This window comes from Bison bison, unplaced genomic scaffold (assembly GCF_000754665.1).
Source record: "Bison bison bison isolate TAMUID 2011002044 unplaced genomic scaffold, Bison_UMD1.0 scf7180017864178, whole genome shotgun sequence".
NCBI lineage: Eukaryota > Metazoa > Chordata > Mammalia > Artiodactyla > Bovidae > Bison > Bison bison.
The window spans coordinates 1,744,130-1,764,087 of NW_011494750.1; the positions used below are offsets into that span (position 1 = coordinate 1,744,130).

Here is a 19,958-nt window from a genome sequence, read left to right on the forward strand (position 1 = left end):
GAAGTAACACAAGATAGTAAGAGAATTAAGGGATTAAGAATGAGTTCCAAGGGAAGAGCATATCCAGAATCAAGGAAGTGTTTACCTCTAAAGGAGGGAGGGGAATGGAAATGAGGTGGGTCACAGAGAGAGCTTATTTATTTTCTGTTATAATGCTTTGTTTCTTGAGGTGGATGTTTGGCATATGGTTGTTAATAGTGATGCCACCGAAACTCTTTTTCCCCCACATTTCAGGAATTCACAAAGTTTGCCCCATGGAAAGTAACGTTAACAGTTTCAATTTGCGTAGTGTATGGCAGAAACTGTTTATATATATTTTGACTTATTTGATTTTCCTAAAAACAGAGCATAGTAGAGTAGATTAGACGTGTATAAATACAGGTTTCAAAGAAGCACAAATTCAGGTCTAAATCTGAGTGGTGGATGCAGGACTGGAAGCCAGGTCTCCTGGCTGAAGTCTCAGGATTCTTTCAGTTTCTCCACACCCCTCCTCATCAGAACCAAAGAGTGTGTGCCTAAATGAACTACTGTGCTCCTGTCCAACACAGACTTTTTTTTTAAAGAAGCTTATCATACCAAGTAATAATGTCTAGTCTTCTAAGAATCATGACAACAAAAAGGGAAACATAGAAAATCGATGAGGGGTGGTTTAAGTGAAGAGACCTGTTTGACAAGTAGGTTTAATACCATATAATATTAAAATTCATGTAAGTCTTATAATTCAGAACAAACCTAATTTTCTTGAGTAAGCACTAAGTTATGAACTGACAGAAGCCACAGAAAGCAGATGTTGAAAGATAAACCCAACACTGCTAAAAAGCAAACAAAAACGCTGCCTCATCTTTAGTTAACATCCATCAAACATGCTCACTGGTTATAAAACACAGCAATTAGGGCTAGTCCTTCACCGGCCAAGTCATCACTTCTCTATAATGTAATTTTCTTTCACATTCAACTCATCCTCGTGCGCCCACCTTCTGGAACTCTTCCATACAGGCCAGCCTTTCCTTCCAGTTACTGCTGTCGAGAAGCTGTATACAGGTAGCAGGAAGGACAGCTGAAGCTTTTTCTTCACATACTTCGATCTATAAGATACAAAACATTAACACTAATAATTGCTTAAGGAAACAGAAGAAAAGAATGTAGGAATACTCCAACTAAAACCACAAGGACACTCCCATAGGTGTGCTTTAGTATCTGAGGATTCTATTACACCACTATAAAGGGGAAGTTTGTCCAAGGCATGGTTTCAGTAAGTTAAAAAGGTATCAATTAACCATGTTATAGAGTTCAGCAAAGAAAGAACTCGAATCTCCTCGAAGGCACTGACTGTGTGCTGTCCCGACTGTGAGGCATGCTGTGTAAGACTGACCGAGAGCTCAGGCTCCACTATTTCTTTAGTCTCTACTGCTTTCTTGCTCTTGGTCCCAGTGCCTCCTGTGCCTCCTTGAGCAGCCGGTTTTCCCTTCTTTGGTGGCCCGCCAGGCTAAAAGTGAACAGAAAAACATTAAACCAGGTAAGGATTCAGAATAGTGATTCTTAGACATTCTTAGACAAATCTGATTAAAATGAGGGATCACTCAACCAACAACAAAAAAAAAACATATTTTTTTTGCCCACAGAATTTAGCAATTTCAAGGGTAGACTGACTTCCTGAAGGTCATTCATGGGGAAATCTATAGAAGCTGTATTAAGGACCTCAAATTCTAAATGAGCTAATTGAGACCAATGAAATACAAATGGTGAACTGGTTTTATACTATATGTATTTACAGATTAATTTGAGAATTAATGTGTGGTGCCTAAAATGCCTCTAGATCTTTCCTACACTAGTAAAGGACAGTTCCTGAGTTATAATATTTACTCAGTATTTGACCACAAGGAACTCCAGTAACATGAGATTATATTATTATTCACTGTAGAACTATCTGCTTTGTGAAGGAAAAGAGGTGCTATGCCAATTTCAGTGAGTGTTCTAGTTATGTTGAAGATGGCTATCTCACTGAATTTTTTTTATTGTTTCATAAAAGTTTTCCAGATGACTTGCTTGGGTTTCCCAAGAATATACTCATATAATCTATAAAAATGATATATTTAATCATGTCAAAGTTCCATCCATTTCTTTATGGTTAACAGTTTTTATCAAGAAGACATACTGAAGTTTATTATGTTCCTTTTCAATGTCTGAAATTAGATTTCTTTTGATCTATAAAGTCAGTGATTTTTCTAATATTAATATCAAACTATCCTTGCAATCCTGGAATAAACTTCAGTTGGTCATACTTTTTATTGTACCCACTGGATTCTATCCACTAATACTCTATTTAAATATCTTGATTTATTTCACCTATATACTTTTTATTGTACCCACTGGATTCTATCCACTAATACTCTATTTAAATATCTTGATTTAAGTTTATTTCACCCCAGTTTTGAACAGTCACAAGAAAATAGCAGTTTATAATAAGGTACACAGTCATGGGCAGTAACATGAATATGCCAACACACATCACTCCTCTACCTATTTTGGGTATCCGTTAAGCAATGCCTAAAGGTTAAGAAATGCCTAAACCTAAAAAGAAAAAGATAAAATGACAAAGGACCAAATTAGTCTTGAACATGCAGACCTGTTCTGAAACCACTGTTATCTTGAACATACTCTGAGCTTTTAAGTGGGGTAATGAGCAAAACTAAGATGCTGGTTTTTAATCAAAGAAAACCTCTAACACTTGCCAGTTCACATTAGCAGTAACTGTGCTGATTCAGAGTAACTACCCCATAAAGAGAAATTTATTTATTTTCTAACTGTAAAAGTAGAAATTTTTACACTCTGATTTATTACAACACCTTTTCTGGATCTTTTCCCGTAATAGTACTCTGTTTAGAGAAGTAACTCAGTTAACAAATCTTCTACTTTCTTTTTTTAAAACACATATACGTTTATTGGCTTAGTAGATTTATTGGCTGATATTGTCCTACTTATTTTTTCAAAAGAACAAAAGCAGGTCCTCCCTACCCAATCCACAGCTTATTTTGGGGGGAAGGAAAAGCATCCCTTATAAGAGAAAGCCAGCTAACATGGTAATGTTCGGCAAGATAAGAAAAGGTCTTAAGGTGTGGTGCCCAGGTCACTGTCCAGAGAGGCATGAGTTGGTGAGAAAGGAGAAAACAGCTGCCAACTCCCTATACTAGAGTACTGTAGAGACAGCATAACATGAAAGAGAGCACACAGGCTCTGTAGCTAGAGATACCTGGGTTCAAATCCCAGTTCTGCAACTCTGGATATTCAACAAATATATGCAGAATTCCTGTTGTATGCCAGAACCTCTTCTGTGCACAAGGGGTCACCCGTAATAAGCTCTCTCCCCTTGAAGGCTTGTAGTACAGTGTGGAGAGACAGTAAACAAACAGGTGAGCTGTAAGAGCACGTGCAGGACACGTAACCTTGCTGAGCCCTAGTTTGCTTTTCTGGAAAAACAGGGATCACAAAACACTTATCTCAAGGGTTATTATGACAATTAAATGAGATTAAGTAGGTAAAATGCTTCACAAAGTGAGGTTCACTAAATATTAGTTCTTTTCTCCTAATTCCAGGCTGGGGTTCAGGGCAGGAAAGAGAATCAAACTTCTAGCATTTGCAGCAGATAACTTTATGCCTAAGAGAATCCAGTCCAGGAAAAGTGTTCACTGTAAGAAAGTCGTATTTGCCCTTGAGCATTTCCCCCCTTCTACACTACAAGGTGAGGGTGCGGGGGGGAGGCCCTGACAGAATGAAACTTGGTGCAGCAACTTTGGAGCATTATTAGCAAAATGACCAAGGTGACGTTATTAATGTTAAGTGGCCAGTCACACTATCTCATCATTTAATGATACTTTCTGATGCCTTAAAATATACTTCCATATCTTCATTATCATTTTTATCTCTATACAGGTTTCAAATAACCAAATGTACTATTGGAATATTCTGTCTTCATTGAAATATGCTCTGCTGTATTCTGAATGTTGTAATGAGTTCATCTCTCAAATAAAATCATACTGAAGAATGACTATGAACCTGAGATCCAGACCCTACCTTACTACATTCTAGTTTTTAAGCCCCATTTTCCAAGTCATTAATTAACCTTCACAGCAGGCGCCTTTTTTAAAGGTCCTGGTTTGGCTGCTGAGGCGTCCTTTGTGTCCTTATCTCCTGCAGCCCCTGAAGCAGCCGCCCTTCCGGGCACAGGCTTGAAATCCTTCTTGTCAGCTGCAAGTCCAGCTTTCTTACCATGTACCAGCTCTACTTTTTCTGAACATTCTTTGATCTGGAAAACAAAATTGAGATAGACATTATTGAGCCCAACTTTGAAACACAATCACCACATTACTAAGTCATTTTTAAACCACAACTACATGAGAAATCAGACAGAAAAGCTTCCTTTTCAACAAAGATAAACTATCCATATTTTCTGGGCAGTAGATATTATATTTCTATGCAAAGAAAAATTTACGAAGTTTATAATGATCACATTTTTGTAGAAAACAAGTTTACGATTAGTGGGGGAAATGGGGGGAGATAATTTGGGAGACTGGGATTGACATATATACATTACTATATAAAAAACAGATAACTAAAAAGAACCTACTGTAGAGCACAGAGAACTCTACTCAATACTCTAATAATCTATATGGGAAAGAATCTAATGAAGAGTGGATATATGAATAACTGATTTACTTTACTGTACAGCAGAAACCCATACAACTGTAAATCAATTATACTCCAATACAAAATTTAACACAAACAATAAACACACTTTTGGTGGTAGACATTCATATTTAGAAAGGCAATTTTCCAGATATTAGAAATGAAATTAACTTAAGACATCATTTTTACTTCTTCTAAAGATTGGTCCAATTTTATTTTTTATAATTTGAAAATATTTCTACTAATCAAGAAACTCTGATCAAAAGGACACCAGTAGACAAACCTAGAATGCACAGAGATAGGACTGTTATCCAATTCATTACAATCCATTATTAACCTACCTTATCAAGCTTGAGTTTGTCTACATCAGCTAAGAATGGGTTTACTGCTTTCTCACCAACCACCTTCAAAGCAGTACCTAAAGCTTCAAATGCAGCATCTCTGACTTCAGGAGCAGAATCATTGATGTGCTATAGTCCGGAAATAAGCAGAATGATCTTAATACAAGGTACTTCAGGTATTACTGATTCTACTTCAGACTGAGGGTTGTCAGATAAAGAATTTGCTTTTTACAATTCATAGAAACTAAGCTTAGCTTTCTTTTTGCCAGTTAACAGTTACTCTTCCTCTCACCCTCTATCCAAAATGCCTCACAAGCAGATGATCTTCAATGACTCTCAACTGGATGCCTGTGCTTGACCTGATTCAGCTTAATAGCTGATATCAGTTTATGGGACACATAAATAAAATTTTTAGTAGTTAGGGGAATTATAAATTTATGCTTTTCTTCAAGAATGGGAACACAAATGGTACAAGACTTTGGATTCAATTTCCAAAGCTACAAAGGGTCTGCTCCTCAAAAGACAATAATCTATAGTCACGTAGTCAGTGCATACAATTAGTAGAGAAAAAAAATCTTGCCGAGGTATAAAACAATCCCCCAATTTCAAAGAGAGTCTATACCTTCAGTAGAGCAGCACAAAAGGGCTTTAGTAAGCTCTTTGGCAGGGTAGAAGCAGTGCAGTGGCGGAAGCTTCTTGCAATAAATAGAGATGTCTGTTGCTTGATGGTTGGATTTTTATTATCCATTACTGCTAAAACATCCTCACTGATGTTCTGTAGTGTGGTCTTTAGAAAGAAAATGTGGTGAATAAGCTTTTTTCAATTGTAAAGAGCAATCAAAGTATCACACTGACAAACTTTACTTGAGACAAAACCACAAACTCAACTTACAGTAAGGAAGATTGCATCAATTGCCTCCTGCAGGGCTTGTACCACTTGAGGCTTCTTCTCTTTGAATTTCTCCAAAATGGTTGGTACAACCTTTACAAGTGAACAGTTGAAATATATTCGGGAAAAAAAATGACATACTAATTAATACATGCTACATCATGAATGAACTTTGAAAACATGATGCTAGAAAAAGATGTCAGTCATAAAGGAGCACACCACACGTGTATTATTTCATCTATGCAAAACATCAGATCCACAGAGGCAGAAAGTATACTAGTGGCTGCCAAGGTCTAGAGGGAGGGGATAATGGGGAGTGACTGCTCACAGATACAGAGTTTCTTTTTTGGGGTGGTGAAAATGTTCTGGAATTAGTGGTTATGGTAATACACCCTTATCGATATACTAAAACCACTGAATTATATACTTTGAGAGGGTGAGTTTTATAGTATATAAGTTATATCTTAATAAAACTTAATAAAACAATGTCTGGATCTACCAAAATAAACAAAAAAAAGTAAACATCTAAGTTGGATTAAAAAATCACTTCCTTTCTTAAAGGGCACAAGAATCTTATGCTGGAACAATCTTATGCCTGTACCATCATAGCAATGCTTCTCAAACTTTTGTTTTCGCATTTGTACCTTACATGCAACCTTACAATCATTTTTTATCAGTAATAACTCTTACTGGACAAAATGATTCTCAACTAAGTGGATTTAGGGTAGGGGAACAGGTATAGTGTATAATTCTTCCTCCTCACTCAAGACTCTGGTAGACCTCACTTGGACTGAGATGTCTCCTGCCCCTTTACTACACTAAAGAAAAAAGAAACAGTACCAGAAATTATAGCAAGTTTTATCAGAATAATATTTCCTATTCAAGTACTAAGTTTAGATCAGTAAATCTGAGAATTTTTATAATGCTTATTTTGTCTTATAAATTATCACTAATTCATTAAACATTTAGTGACTCCCAAGAACATGTACGGAGAAGGCAATGGCACCCCACTCCAGTACTCTTTTGTGGAAAATCCCATGGATGGAGGAGCCTGGTGCACTGCAGTCCATGGGGTCACTAAGAGTCTGACACGACTGAGCGACTTCACTTTCACTTTTCACTCTCATGCACTGGAGAAGGAAATGGCAACCTACTCCAGGGTTCTTGCCTGGAGAATCCCAGGGAAGGCGGAGCCTGGTCGGCTGCCATCCATGGGGTCGCACAGACTGAAGTGACTTAGCAGCAAGAACATGTATTGAATATATGTAACCAGGCACTGTGCTAGCAGGCCTTTCCCTTCTCCAGCGGATCTTCCCGACCCGGGAATTGAACCGGGGTCTCCTGCAAAGCAGGTGGATTCTTTATCAACTAAGTTATCAGGGAGCAACCTATTGCTTCCATTGCTCTAGCCACGGATCTCTGCAGAGTCTCCAAATAAAGCCTATTAATCTTCCGTGTTTAAGGTTATTTTTTAAGATCTAAAACAATATATGGCAAAACTCAATGGCACCTCCTGCCACCCAATTTTTTAAAAAAATTTCACGGAAGTGATACAGATCAGAAGAAATACAGTTTCCATGGAAAATATAAAACTGTTTATTTGTTTTTACTGTTTCATAACATTATTTAAGTTTCATGTGTACCACATGATAATTTGACTTATACATACACTACAGCATGCTCACTACCAAAAATCTAGTTTTAATTTGTTACCATACAATTGATTATGGCATTTGATAGTTTTTTTTTTTTCCTTTGTTTTATGGACAAAATCCCATGATCACACTAAGCTATCATTTAGATTTGTTTGGGGAAGGGTGCTTTAATAGTTGAGACTGAACCCACCCCCTGCCTCTCCCATCCATCACCTGAGACTTCACTCCCACTGTGTGCACGTTAGTTAGAGAGCAGGGTGTTGGGCTACAGTATTTGTTTAACCTCCCTAAGAACTGTGCAAGGTATCTGTCCTGAAAGCTGCGAATTTATGGTCTAGCAGACTTACATTATATACAGATAATGATTAACTGGGAATAAAAGAATGAGAAGTGTGACGCAAAGCAGCAAACTGAATGCTTCACCAGTGGCAACCCAGAACTGTCCCCTCACCCTGCGTCTTGTAGGGAGGCAGGGAGTTTTTTTGCTGTTGTGTTTTTTTTTTTTTTTTTTTCTCTAATTTTATTTTATTTTTAAACTTTACATAATTGTATTAGTTTTGCCAAATATCAAAATGAATCCGCCACAGGTATACATGTGTTCCCCATCCCGAACCCTCCTCCCTCCTCCCTCCCCATACCATCCCTCTGGGCCATCCCAGTACACCAGCCCCAAGCATCCAGCGTCATGCATCGAACCTGGACTGGCATGCTGTTGTGTTTTAAAAGCTGGAACTCAATCATGCCATATTTCCCGCTGCTGCTGAAACAATCCATAGAAGACACGCCACCTATGTGCATTGTCATGTATCTTAATGTCAGTCCTTGGTTTTACATGACATAAAATAAGTTGGTGGTTTTGTTTTAGTGTGGTAGAGATTTTTTGTTGTTTTTTAGTTTTGCTTTTACAAATGGTAAAGAGTCTGCCTGCACTGCGGGAGACTCGGGTTTGATCCCTAGGTCAGGAAGATCTACTGGAGAAGACAACGGCAACCCACTCCAGTATTGTTGCCTGGAAAATCCCATGGACAGAGGAACCTGGCAGGCTACAGTCATGACTTCACTTTTTATCCATTTTGCCTTTCACCAATCAAAAAAATCAAGATATTTTAATAGCTGTAAAGCTAAAGTTCACTTTTACATATATTGCTAAAAGGTTGTTTATAAATAACGAAAATAAAGCTGAACCACAATAACATACTTGATATCAAACATAGTATATAATTTTAAGGGGGGACAAATACCCCAAACTATAAAGCACGAGAGATAGTCTTTATGCTGCACGCAAAAATCAGAAAGCCAGAATCAGAATTCAAACTAGAGGGCTAGGTAATCATCTATAATCAACTATAAAATTAGTAAATTAAAATGTATTTTAAGAATTGTTTTCCAGCTGAAAAATTATTTCTAATACAAAAGTATAAAATATTCTAAGCAACACAAAACTGACCAAAAGCTAATCAATACATTTGATAGCACACACACACACACACATACACACACTATGTAATAAGTAATGAATGCTATAAAATACTGAATATAATTTTACTCCAATTTGTGATTTACATGTCTAAGGGTTGTATAGACCCTTATTTTTATTTCCCTGGTAACAAGCTAGTCATGATTTATTTTTATTTGGTAGTGTCTTGTTTTTTTTAGTTAAGTTCTCCGAAATTATTTTTAATGCTATGAGTAAGCAAGCTCCAAATACCATAACTAAGTGAGGTTAGATGTTTGCTTCACAATATAAACTGACACATGACTAGAGACTGTTAGGAGACTCTCAAGTCAATCTAGGGAATCAAATGATCAAGTGGCTAGTAAGTTAACCCTAAAGTTCAGTACAGTCAATTTACAGGAGGCTTAGCCAATCTAAGTAATACAGATAAGATTTAGAGATCAATTGACAGAAGCCAGAACTAAAGAAAACATCCCAAACTTGAGTGCTTCCAAATTTATATTCAACAAATGTCTCTAGTCAAGAGTTCCTTATAATAAACTGATATATCACCAACAGTGCAACCTACATAAAACATCTCAAGTATGTGAAAGTGAAAGTCGCTCAGTCGTGTTCGACTCTTTGCAACCCCATGGACTATACACAGTCGTTGGAATTCTCCTGGCCAGAATACTGGAGTGGGTAGCCTTTCTCTTCTTCAGTGGATCTTCCCAACCCAGGAATCAAACCCAGGTCTCTTGCATTGCAGGCAGATTCTTTACCAGCTGAGCCACCAGGGAACCCCACCTCAAGTATATAAGTAAACCATTATTTTTTAAAATAGAAAAACACTATACATTTTATACATTAATCTCATTTCTGGTTTTACACTGCCTCTCCTATTCTCATTTTTACTCTGTTCTGGTTATCACAAGTTATATTTCATCCTGTTATACTGTACATCGTATTTTAAGAGCAAAACAGGATATTAGTAAGTAAATGAATAAGCAAATCAACTCAATTAAGTACTTTAGGTCAAGTGCCTGATTTTCTACATAAAGCTAGTAAATTTAGTTACAACTGACATCTTTATTGTTAAACAAATGTTTTAATGAGCTATGCTTAGTACTAATAAAACTTATGCCAAAAGCTGTTTTAAAGCATAAAGCAAATTAGCCATCCATTTTTGATAAAACTGTTAATCTATATCGAAAAAGGAGTGTTACTTACATGTCCTGCGTATTGTCCAAATTTCTTTCTTAGCCCAACAGCCAGGCCAGTAAGACATTTTGCTGCCAAAGCTACCAACATGACATTGGTGTCCTTTCCAACAACCTACAAAGGGTGGAAAAAAAGGAAAACAAAGGAGTCACAGTCCCAAAGAAGAAGAGTAAAAATTTACTCTTAAAAGAACTCTGAAAGCTATTATGTAATGGGCAGCCAACTTTGTTCTGTACAAGTGGAAAGATTCTTCTTTGACAATATAAAATTTGGGAGCTTCTCTTCCTTATGTCTAGTCTCCTACCTTAAAGCTCTACCAACAAAATATACGTACAACCACATCAAATCTTTAACTCCCCACTGGTGGTAGTCTGGGCTGTCAGCACTGCACAACTGTGCAGGCGACTCTCATACTGGCAGCAAAGCTGGAGGCCTCTTGACTTTGCTTTGGGGAAGGCAAAGTCAAGACAGTATCTCTGCAAGACACCACGGAGTAGCAGCTCTAACATTTATACCCAAGAAGCACCAGTAGAAGTGCTGTTGGTACTTTCAAGAAGCTGATGAGATGTAAACTATTTTTATAGGATGGATAACAACAAGGTCCTACTGTATAGCACGATCTCTATATTCAGTGTCCTGTGATAAACCATAATGGAAAAGAATTTTTTTTTTTTTAAAAAAAAAAAGGAAGTGGATGAGGATTCTAAATTGCAAATACCTCTGCAACCATTCCTGAGGGGGCTTACGGCCTTGCAGCTGCTGTTTTAGTTCCCTAGTGACCATCTGGCTTGTATTCAGAGTCTCTCATCAGAGTGTCCTCCAGCAGCGTTAATACTACCACCCTCCTACAGCATACCCTACAAAACCCAGAACTTAGCAAAACTCATAGGTAGTAGCTGAATTTGTATCAACTTAGCAAGACAGTGACTACTATTGCCTCAGTTCCTTTCTGCTAGGATTTTACTGTGGTTTACTGTTCAAGCCAGCTGATGCTAAAAGGATGCTTTACTTTTAAGTGCCCCCAAATCTTAGCTTTTTCATGCTTTCCCCAGGTAGAAGAAATACTTTCATTCTATTTTGGATTTTATCCCTAAGATCTGGTATTTCATGAGCAGAACATTTCATTCCAGATTCCCTGAATTAAAGAACCCTAATGCACAGCATTATGCATAGCAAGACAGTCCTATATATATACATTCCCTACCGAGGAGTAAGGATTAAAAGACCAACATTTATTAAAAACAAATTAGATGCTATAATTTTACAGGTGCTTTATAATCTTTATAGGTGCTTTATAATCTTTATTCAATTTTTACTCTATAAAATAAGTACTATTATTATCTCAATTTTGTGGATTTCAAAAATTAAATAGAGATTAATACGTTCAAGATCACAGAGTTGGCAAATGGTAGTGCTGTGATTCAAACTCAGTCTGCTTTGACCCCAAAGCTTTTGCTATCTTTACTAAAGCACATTCTCCTTCTAAACTCATGGCAAATTTATTTTCCTTATGAGAAGATGAGACTAGGGTCCTAATAAATGTTTTGTAAAATCTATAATTAAGTCTAGGTATTAAAATTCTATTCATTTTTGTATTGAACATATTGGCATTTGTGTCTGGCTTATTTTTCTTTACTAAAACATCTCTAAGGTATTATTTACATGCTAGATTTTGTATTTAGCATCTGAACATATATTCTAGAAAAGGTTATCAAAAACATGCTAGACCCCATTGCAAGAGATCCTACTTCAATGAATTTGGGATTGGATTTGGACATCAGTATTTTAATACATTCAAAGGTGCTTTTGTTATACTGGCCTAGTTAAACGACATCATTCAATCGAATTCTTAAGAGACTATCTAACATTACCATAAGAGCAGTAGCCAGTGGAAATTGAATCTTAGACACTGATGACCCCTAATGCAAAGTTTTGAGAAGGATCTTGTGAACCTATTATAGTTCAGGATATAGCAAAAGACTGAGTGCATTTATTGGTAAGTGATGAACCAGGCATACAGTACAATATTTGCCTATTAACACTCATTCTCACCCATTCCAGTTTGACTAAACAAGTGGTTCTTAACTGGGAAACAGGAATGGGGAAAACGGAAAAGTGTTTATTTTTAAGAAAAACAGTGTACACGGAGGGACTCCATTTCAGGGTTGAAGAAAAAGTCAGTAATTCTGTTTGAGATCAGGGAAAGAAAAGTTATAGCTCACAATGTTAATTTAATCTAAATAATGGGAACTGCTCTATAATTAAAATTGCTGTCACTTCTACCTAATTGATTTTAAGTAATAATCAATTACTACTTATCTTTAACTAGTAATGTGACCCACTAAACAGTAATCAAAACAAAAACACTGTTGACAGACAATACAAACAGGGCCACGGCCACCAGAAGTCTACCGCTACAACAAAGCGTGGCCCCTGCCACCCTGACTAAGGAGCCCACGTGCAGCAATGGGGATCCAGTTCAGCCAAAAACAAATAACAAATTTTTAAAAAATTTTTAAAAGAAATTATTTCAGTAACACTGAGGAATTTCAAAATGAGTAGCTTTTTACTACTTGTATTTAAGGAAAAAAACTGGGAAATTAGTAAGATTACTTGACAAAGACAACAGAGAGAAGAGACTATGGAGGGAAGAGGGATGGGTCCACAAAGACCAATTAAGTCAATATAACATGGATCTGGGGCTGGACATGGGGTGGGGGCGTGGGGAGAGAAGGATAAGAGTGGGATTAGCAGATGCAAAGTAGCATACGGAAGGTCAATAAACAATAAGGTGCTACTGTACTGAACAGGGAACTACATTCAATTTCTTGGGATAAACTATAATGGAAAAAATATTAAAAAGAATGCATATATATATATGTATAACTGAATCACTCTGCTGTACAATAGAAATTAACACAACACTATAAATCAACTATATAATAAAACAAAAACAATATGGATATGAAGTTTATTTTGTCTACAAGTAACTAAAATAGAAAATAGAAAAACAAAAATATCATGTTTCATGTTAATTTATATTGACATTAATTTTTCATGGTTTTAAATATTTAAGCCACAAAATTAAGTTTCTTTTTACTGGTTTGTAGCCTCTGATTGACTGCCCCAACTCCACCATGTGAAGAGGGAAAGACGTGCCTCCTGCTACCATAAGATCTCACACAGATCCACTGTTTATGTCTACCCAGATATAAAAATCCATGACCTTCTCTGTATAGAACACAGTGAAAGTTTATATTCACAGTCACAAAACCAATGGAAATCACAGAACAGTTTTCATCTGAAAAGCTAATATCCTAAGAAAATGCATGTAGAGAACATCAATTATTAACATTCCTGATTCCAATTAACATTCCTGATCATTACATGAGGAAAAACAAAAGCTTTTATTTGAGGCATTGAGAATTCAGTGCAATGTATCATGTTTCCATAAGATTCCTGATTTTAAAAATTATATGCTAGAACTTACAGAGAATCTGAAGCTCTCTTCAAGGTCACTAGAATCCCTCTTACTGCCTTCTACCCTTCCTCTTTCCTCCTAGGCTCCAGGTTGGTCAATCTTTTCCCTAGGGCCATTCCCTTTTAACAACAGTCAGTCCTTTGTAACTGCAGATTCCGGAGGCCAACAGTACTCATTGCACTATGCCCTTTTATACAAGGAACTTGAGCAGATTTTAGTGTAGATGGGAGCTCCTGGAACCAACCCTCTGCCCCCCTTTTCCCCCAACCTGGGGCTATCGAGAGATGACTGTAGTCTTGCCTGGGTCTGTGGCTCTTCAAGATAGATGACAGAGGAACAATGATTTTGACAAATTATATCCCTGTCTCCAAATCCTACTTGGAGGAAAGCAAAGGAAGACTAACTATGAGAAAATACAGTCCAGCCTCATTATTCACGAATTTCACATTTGCAAATTCATCTATCCATTAAAATTAACTGATAAGCCCCAAATCAATAATCGAGGCACTTTCCTGGTTACTCACAGATAAGCACAGAGCTGGGAAAAATCTGAATTGCCTGATATGCACATTCCCAGCTGAGATGAACAATGCAATACTCTGCCTTTGTCTTTTAGCTCTTACACTGTAAACAAGTGTCTTTTTCATAGTCTAGTTTACTGCCATGGGTTTTTTCCTGCATTTTTGTGCTTTTGGTTGGTGCTCCCACTGTTTAAAGTGACCCACAAGTATAGTGCTGAGGTGCTCTCTGGTGTTCTTACATGCAAAAAGGCAGTGATGTCTCTTTCAGAGAAAATAAATGTGTTAGGCAGACTTTGTTCAGGCATGAGTTATACTGCTGTGAGTTCAATGTTAAGGAATCAATCACATATAGTGAATAAGACATCCTCAAACAGAATAAAACAAGGTTATGCATTGATCAGTTGATGAAAATGTGACCATAGGGCTGCAGGACCTTAACCCTGTATATTCTCTTGGAGCAATGGTTCAGCATTTGCTAATTCAGTGTTTGTGGTGACATTATAGAATATAACTACTATGAATAATGAGAATTACTCTACTTACATATTCATTTAATTAAAGAGTAACTTCCCTCACCCCCCACCATGCTGCTGCTGCTGCTTCTGCTAAGTTGCTTCAGTCGTGTCCGACTCTGTGCGACCCCATAGATGGCAGCCCACTAGGCTCCCCCGTCCCTGGGATTCTCCAGGCAAGAACACTGGAGTGGGGTGCCATTGCCTTCAATGCATAAAAGTGAAAAGTGAAAGTGAAGTCGCTCAGTCGTGTTCGACTCTTAGCGACCCCATGGACTGCAGCCCACCAGGCTCCTCCATCCATGGGATTTTCCAGGCAAGAGTACTGGGGTGGGGTGCCATTGCCTTCTCTGCCCCACCATGCTAATCCTCTATTAATTTCAAGCTGAAGAAGCAAATAAAACATTTTATCCTTGCTATATTCAAGAAGGCGCCTTAAAAAAAAAAGAGGAAGACACCTTCAGTCTCTTAAGCTCTATTAAAACGACATCCACAAGTGTCTGACCTGACTTACAGATTTTATGAAAAGCCACTACATACAAAAATATCCACCCCAGCATTCAACTTGCTTGGAACTAAGTAATACCAAAGAGTATTTTCTAAAATATTTCTTTCTTATTTAGTACTTACCTGCTTTATAACTGACCACATATCCCCAGGTCCTGTGCTTCACTTTACATGTTAATAATGTGGTATCACTTACTACCTACCTAATGAAAAATACTCTTCACATCTAATATTTGTTCCATTAAATACACCCAATTTAAAAAGCTCATTCTGTAGAATTATAAAACTAGAGTATTTTGTTCTAGATCAGCAAGATTCTCTATTTCTTAACGTTTGTGTATGCTATCAAATAGCATATTTACAGTCAAAGTGATAATTAACAAAGATTAAAAACCAATCCCTCTAAACTAACCTAAGACCAATCATTTTAAATAATCCTTAAAAAAATATGTATGCATATAATTAAAAAACAATCAACAGTGTTCCCTAAATGGCGGTGCTAACTGTGATAAAAAAGATGACTGATGAAGAAACATAACGGCCTGGTCTGTTGTTGGGATACCAATGCTGAAACTCCTCATATTTACCTTCTTCAAAGCTTTTACTAAATCTGCATAATCGCCTGCTTCCAGTTTGGGGTTTTTCACTAGTACTTCCACAGCTTCCAGGGCTTCTTTTCTTTCTTGCCATTTTTTTGCCTCCTACAAGACACAATATGAGTCACGTGGAGAACAGAAAACAAGAAAGCAAAACAAAAGTCTATTTCTTGCGTGCTACTAATTCAAAGATATCTGTTTTTTTGTTTTTTAGAAACTTTCTAAAGCTAGTTAGAAATCAACATTACAAAACTATGTAGCCAAGCAGAATGTTAAATTCATGTGTATAAAATTTTGTTCATATGTAAAAAGTATTTTTGTAACATTTCATAATCCTAATGTTCTACAATAAATAAGCAGAATGAAACACCACAGATTGTTCTTCTCATTTTCTAGGTAAATTTTAAGCAAGTGTTAAACAGAAAACACTAATAGAAGTATTTCTAGCATATCTCACAGTAGCACATCTACAGGAGAGAGGAATTTCTATACTGATAACATTAGAAACACCAGACAAGAACAAACATATAACCAACAACCAATACTGTTCTAATTCTGGATATCAGTTTTCCAAACTGTAGGTATAGTGTTATTTTTTTTTGTTTCCTTTGTGGTCATAAAGTAGAAAATGCTTCACTAGAATTTGAATTCGAATATTCACTGTTGGAAAGAACTAGGGATACAAAGATGACAAATGCGTCATCTTGGAGGTAATTATAATTCACTTCAATTTATCAAATATATATTTGTTCATCAGAAGATAACAGAATACCCAAGGAGCTGATAGTAGAGATAGATCTTCAATAAATAACTATCAGGTCATGACCACGGGGAAAGGAGAAGTACAAGCTGCTTTGGGATAGCAAAGGATTTAACTCAGTTTAGGTTATCAGGTAAGACCTCTTCCCCAAAGTGATGCTTAAGGTGGGATCTGGATGATGAAGAGATACTATGGGGTAAATGGGAACGGGGGGAAATAGTGTTATAGGCAGAAAGAACAGCATATGACAAAGCCCAGAGTTTAGGGTGGAAAAAAAGTCTGGTGCGTTTGATACCAGGAGAAATTCAGTATGACTGGAGCGTGGGAAGTGACAGCAATTAGACATGTGGCTGGAAGGTACATGGAGGCCTCAAAGGTACCATAGATTGCCTCAATGACTACAGTATGATTTCAAACATCATCTTAAAACCCATGGAAGCTGTTGAAAGATTTTAATGAGGCAATAATATAGAAAGATTTCCATTATCAGAATGAAAACGACACCTCTAATTATACTGTGAAATATAATGGGAAGGAGGCAAGAGCAGACAGGGAGTCTTGTGGAAGATACTGCAGCATATATGGCAAGAGCTGATGGTAATGGTTGGGACAAGACTTTCTCAGTTGGGGGTAATTTTGACTCTTGGGGTATACCTGGCAAAGTCTGGAGACATTTTTGATTGTCATGACTTGGAGGAATGGTATTATTAATATCTGATTGATAAAGGTCATAGATGCTGCTAAACATCCTACAGTGTACAGACAATCCCCCAAACAAATATCTGGCCAAAAAATGTCAACAGTGTCAAGTTCAAGAAACCTTGGGGAAGGGGAAAAAAAAAAAAGCAGTTACCCTTGGGTAGAGAAAGAAACCCTGGGGATGGAGAAAAGAGAATGAATTTGAGATATATTTAAAGGTAAGACCAGACAGAAAATGAGGAAAAGTTAAAAGTCAAGAATAATGTTTGGGTTTCTGGCAAGATGTGAAAAAATGGACTAATGTAGGCACTTATTCAAACTAGTATGAGAACCAAGAAGAAACCACTGACTCATTCTAACAGGGGAGATATGGTGGAAGAGGGTGCACCAGGAAGAGGGCTCAGCAGGGCATTCTCCAACAATATTCAAGTAACTATTAAACATGAAATAAATCAAAGAAGTTTACCATTACTTACAATTTTGTCATAAAAGTCTTTGGGAAGCTTGGAAAGAATTTCTACTGCTTCCAAAAGCTCATAAGCATCTATCTGTGGTACCTCATCACCATCGTCACCACCTTCCAGGAGGAAAACAAAAAAAAACCTTAAAAATGGATGAAATGGTTTTACTTACCAAACAGTCGTCAGTTGTCCTTTCACACTCCTGATGCAATCTTGCCACAGGAGGGACCAGAATTATTAATCCTACAAACAACTTGTATTTTATCAAATGGCGGTCCTATAAAATTTACCTTGTGAACACAGGTTCCTGTTACAGGGCCAGTCTTGCTAATTTTTTACAGAAACCAGTGTTGATAAGTGGCTTACCTCCCTCAGCATCTCCACCAGCAGACTGTTGCTGTTCCAATTTAGCTTCTAGTTCTTGCTGGGAACGCAGAAACCTAGCTGGTCTAGGAGCACCTGTTGGCAGCTTGACCCACTCTTCTTCTAGTTCTTTCAACTGCAAATACCATAAAATATTTTAAAAACATATCTAGATCTCTGCTATTAGAGAACGTATTTATATTTACTAACAGACCTGAACCCAATTTCTTATTTATGTGGCTCTAATACGGCAAATCAGAAAAGATAAACTTAAATTGTGTACATTTTGTAGTAAAAGTCAAACCAACGTATACCTACTACAATGAAGATGTGTGACTAAACAGTTAGAAAAGAATAAAATCCACTTTTTAAGACACTCTTATTATTTCATGAATTCACATATATTTGCATCAAATAGTATCTCTAAAACCAACCGAAATATAAAAAATAAGTAGAATCCATTCTGTTCAAATGGATATTAAGTCCTACAGTATTATAAAAGGATCTTTTAAACTGTTATAGTTTTGACACTAACATACTGGTATCACAGAATACACAGTATTTAACTTGAGTGGACAAAAGTAACAGCAGAAACACGTATGTTTGGAAAAAACAGATTTCAAAGTAAAGAATGAAAAATAATTATTTGTAAGGATAAAATATCAACAACAACGACAGGAAGGAGCTATCTCCATATCAACCTTATATAAAGGCAACCAGAAAACGTAGTGCCTTACCTGGACAGGGTTTATGTTTTGTAATGGGGGTCTCAGAGCATCTCGAATCCATCTATAAATCTCTACAGCAATTAATTTGGCTTCATCTCGAACAGCCTTCTCTCGAGATTCAAAGAGTTTTGGCAACACTTTGATAATTGGCTTCAGTAAGATGATTTTGGAACCAAATTCACTGGAATTAAAAATTGGGGGGAAAAACCTGTCACCATTGGAGAAGGCAATGGCACCCCACTCCAGTACTCTTGCCTGGAAAATCCCATGGATGGAGGAGCCTGGTAGGCTGCAGTCCATGGGGTCGCTAGGAGTTGGACACGACTAAGAGACTTCGCTTTCACTTTTCACTTTCATGCATTGGAGAAGGCAATGGCAACCCACTCCAGTGTTCTTGCCTGGAGAATCCCAGGGACGGGGGAGCCTGTTGGGCTGCCGTCTATGGGGTCGCACAGAGTCGGACATGACTGAAGTGACTTAGCATTAGCATGCACTATGCTTGGGTAAAATATTAACTTGAATTCACTCAAACTCAGTTTAATATCTATATACAATAGGGACATATATAGGTCAAGTTTTTTTCAGGGAAGAAGAAAAAAGGAACTTATAACAACATCTGTATTTAGATGCCATTCTTCCAAGAATGTTATTTAATGTCCAGAGTCCAAAATAATACTACCATTTAAAAACTTTCTAGGTAATCAGTCTAGGAATTACTTAAATCTAAAATAGACCAACACTCATGTAACATCTTAAATATATATGTATGTACATATAAAAGCTTAAAATACAAACAAATCAATTTATAAATAGTTAAATGAGTGAAATTTATTTTTAATAATCTTTTATTAACTTTCTATGTAATTATGGGGATTCACTCTGCTTGACAGATCACTAATCCTGGCAGTGCGTCTTTCATTCAAAATACAATGGAAACAGTGTCAGACTTTATTTTGGGGGGCTCCAAAATTACTGCAGATGGTGATTGCAGCCATGAAATTAAAAGATGCTTACTCCTTGGAAAAAAAGTTATGACCAACCTAGATAGCATATTGAAAAGCAGAGATATTACTTTGCCAACAAAGGTCCAACTAGTCAAGGCTATG

The 19,958-nt window shown here is 36.9% G+C and overlaps 1 protein-coding gene across 3 annotated transcripts in view; it reads right to left on the reverse strand.

Annotated features, from left to right (window-relative positions):
• CKAP5 (cytoskeleton associated protein 5) overlaps positions 1 to 19,958 on the reverse strand; it is a 106,056-nt gene that overhangs the window by 41,410 nt on the left and 44,688 nt on the right. For all 3 annotated transcript variants that reach the window (XM_010842362.1, XM_010842360.1, XM_010842361.1), the window contains exons 5-15: positions 18,862 to 19,033; positions 18,128 to 18,260; positions 17,777 to 17,877; positions 15,833 to 15,946; positions 10,234 to 10,338; positions 5,917 to 6,006; positions 5,647 to 5,811; positions 5,025 to 5,153; positions 4,121 to 4,303; positions 1,373 to 1,486; positions 975 to 1,085 (exon numbers count right to left, since the gene is read on the reverse strand). In XM_010842362.1, coding sequence (XP_010840664.1) covers positions 975 to 1,085; positions 1,373 to 1,486; positions 4,121 to 4,303; positions 5,025 to 5,153; positions 5,647 to 5,811; positions 5,917 to 6,006; positions 10,234 to 10,338; positions 15,833 to 15,946; positions 17,777 to 17,877; positions 18,128 to 18,260; positions 18,862 to 19,033 — 1,417 coding nt within the window. The remainder of the gene's footprint in view (positions 1 to 974; positions 1,086 to 1,372; positions 1,487 to 4,120; positions 4,304 to 5,024; positions 5,154 to 5,646; positions 5,812 to 5,916; positions 6,007 to 10,233; positions 10,339 to 15,832; positions 15,947 to 17,776; positions 17,878 to 18,127; positions 18,261 to 18,861; positions 19,034 to 19,958) is intronic.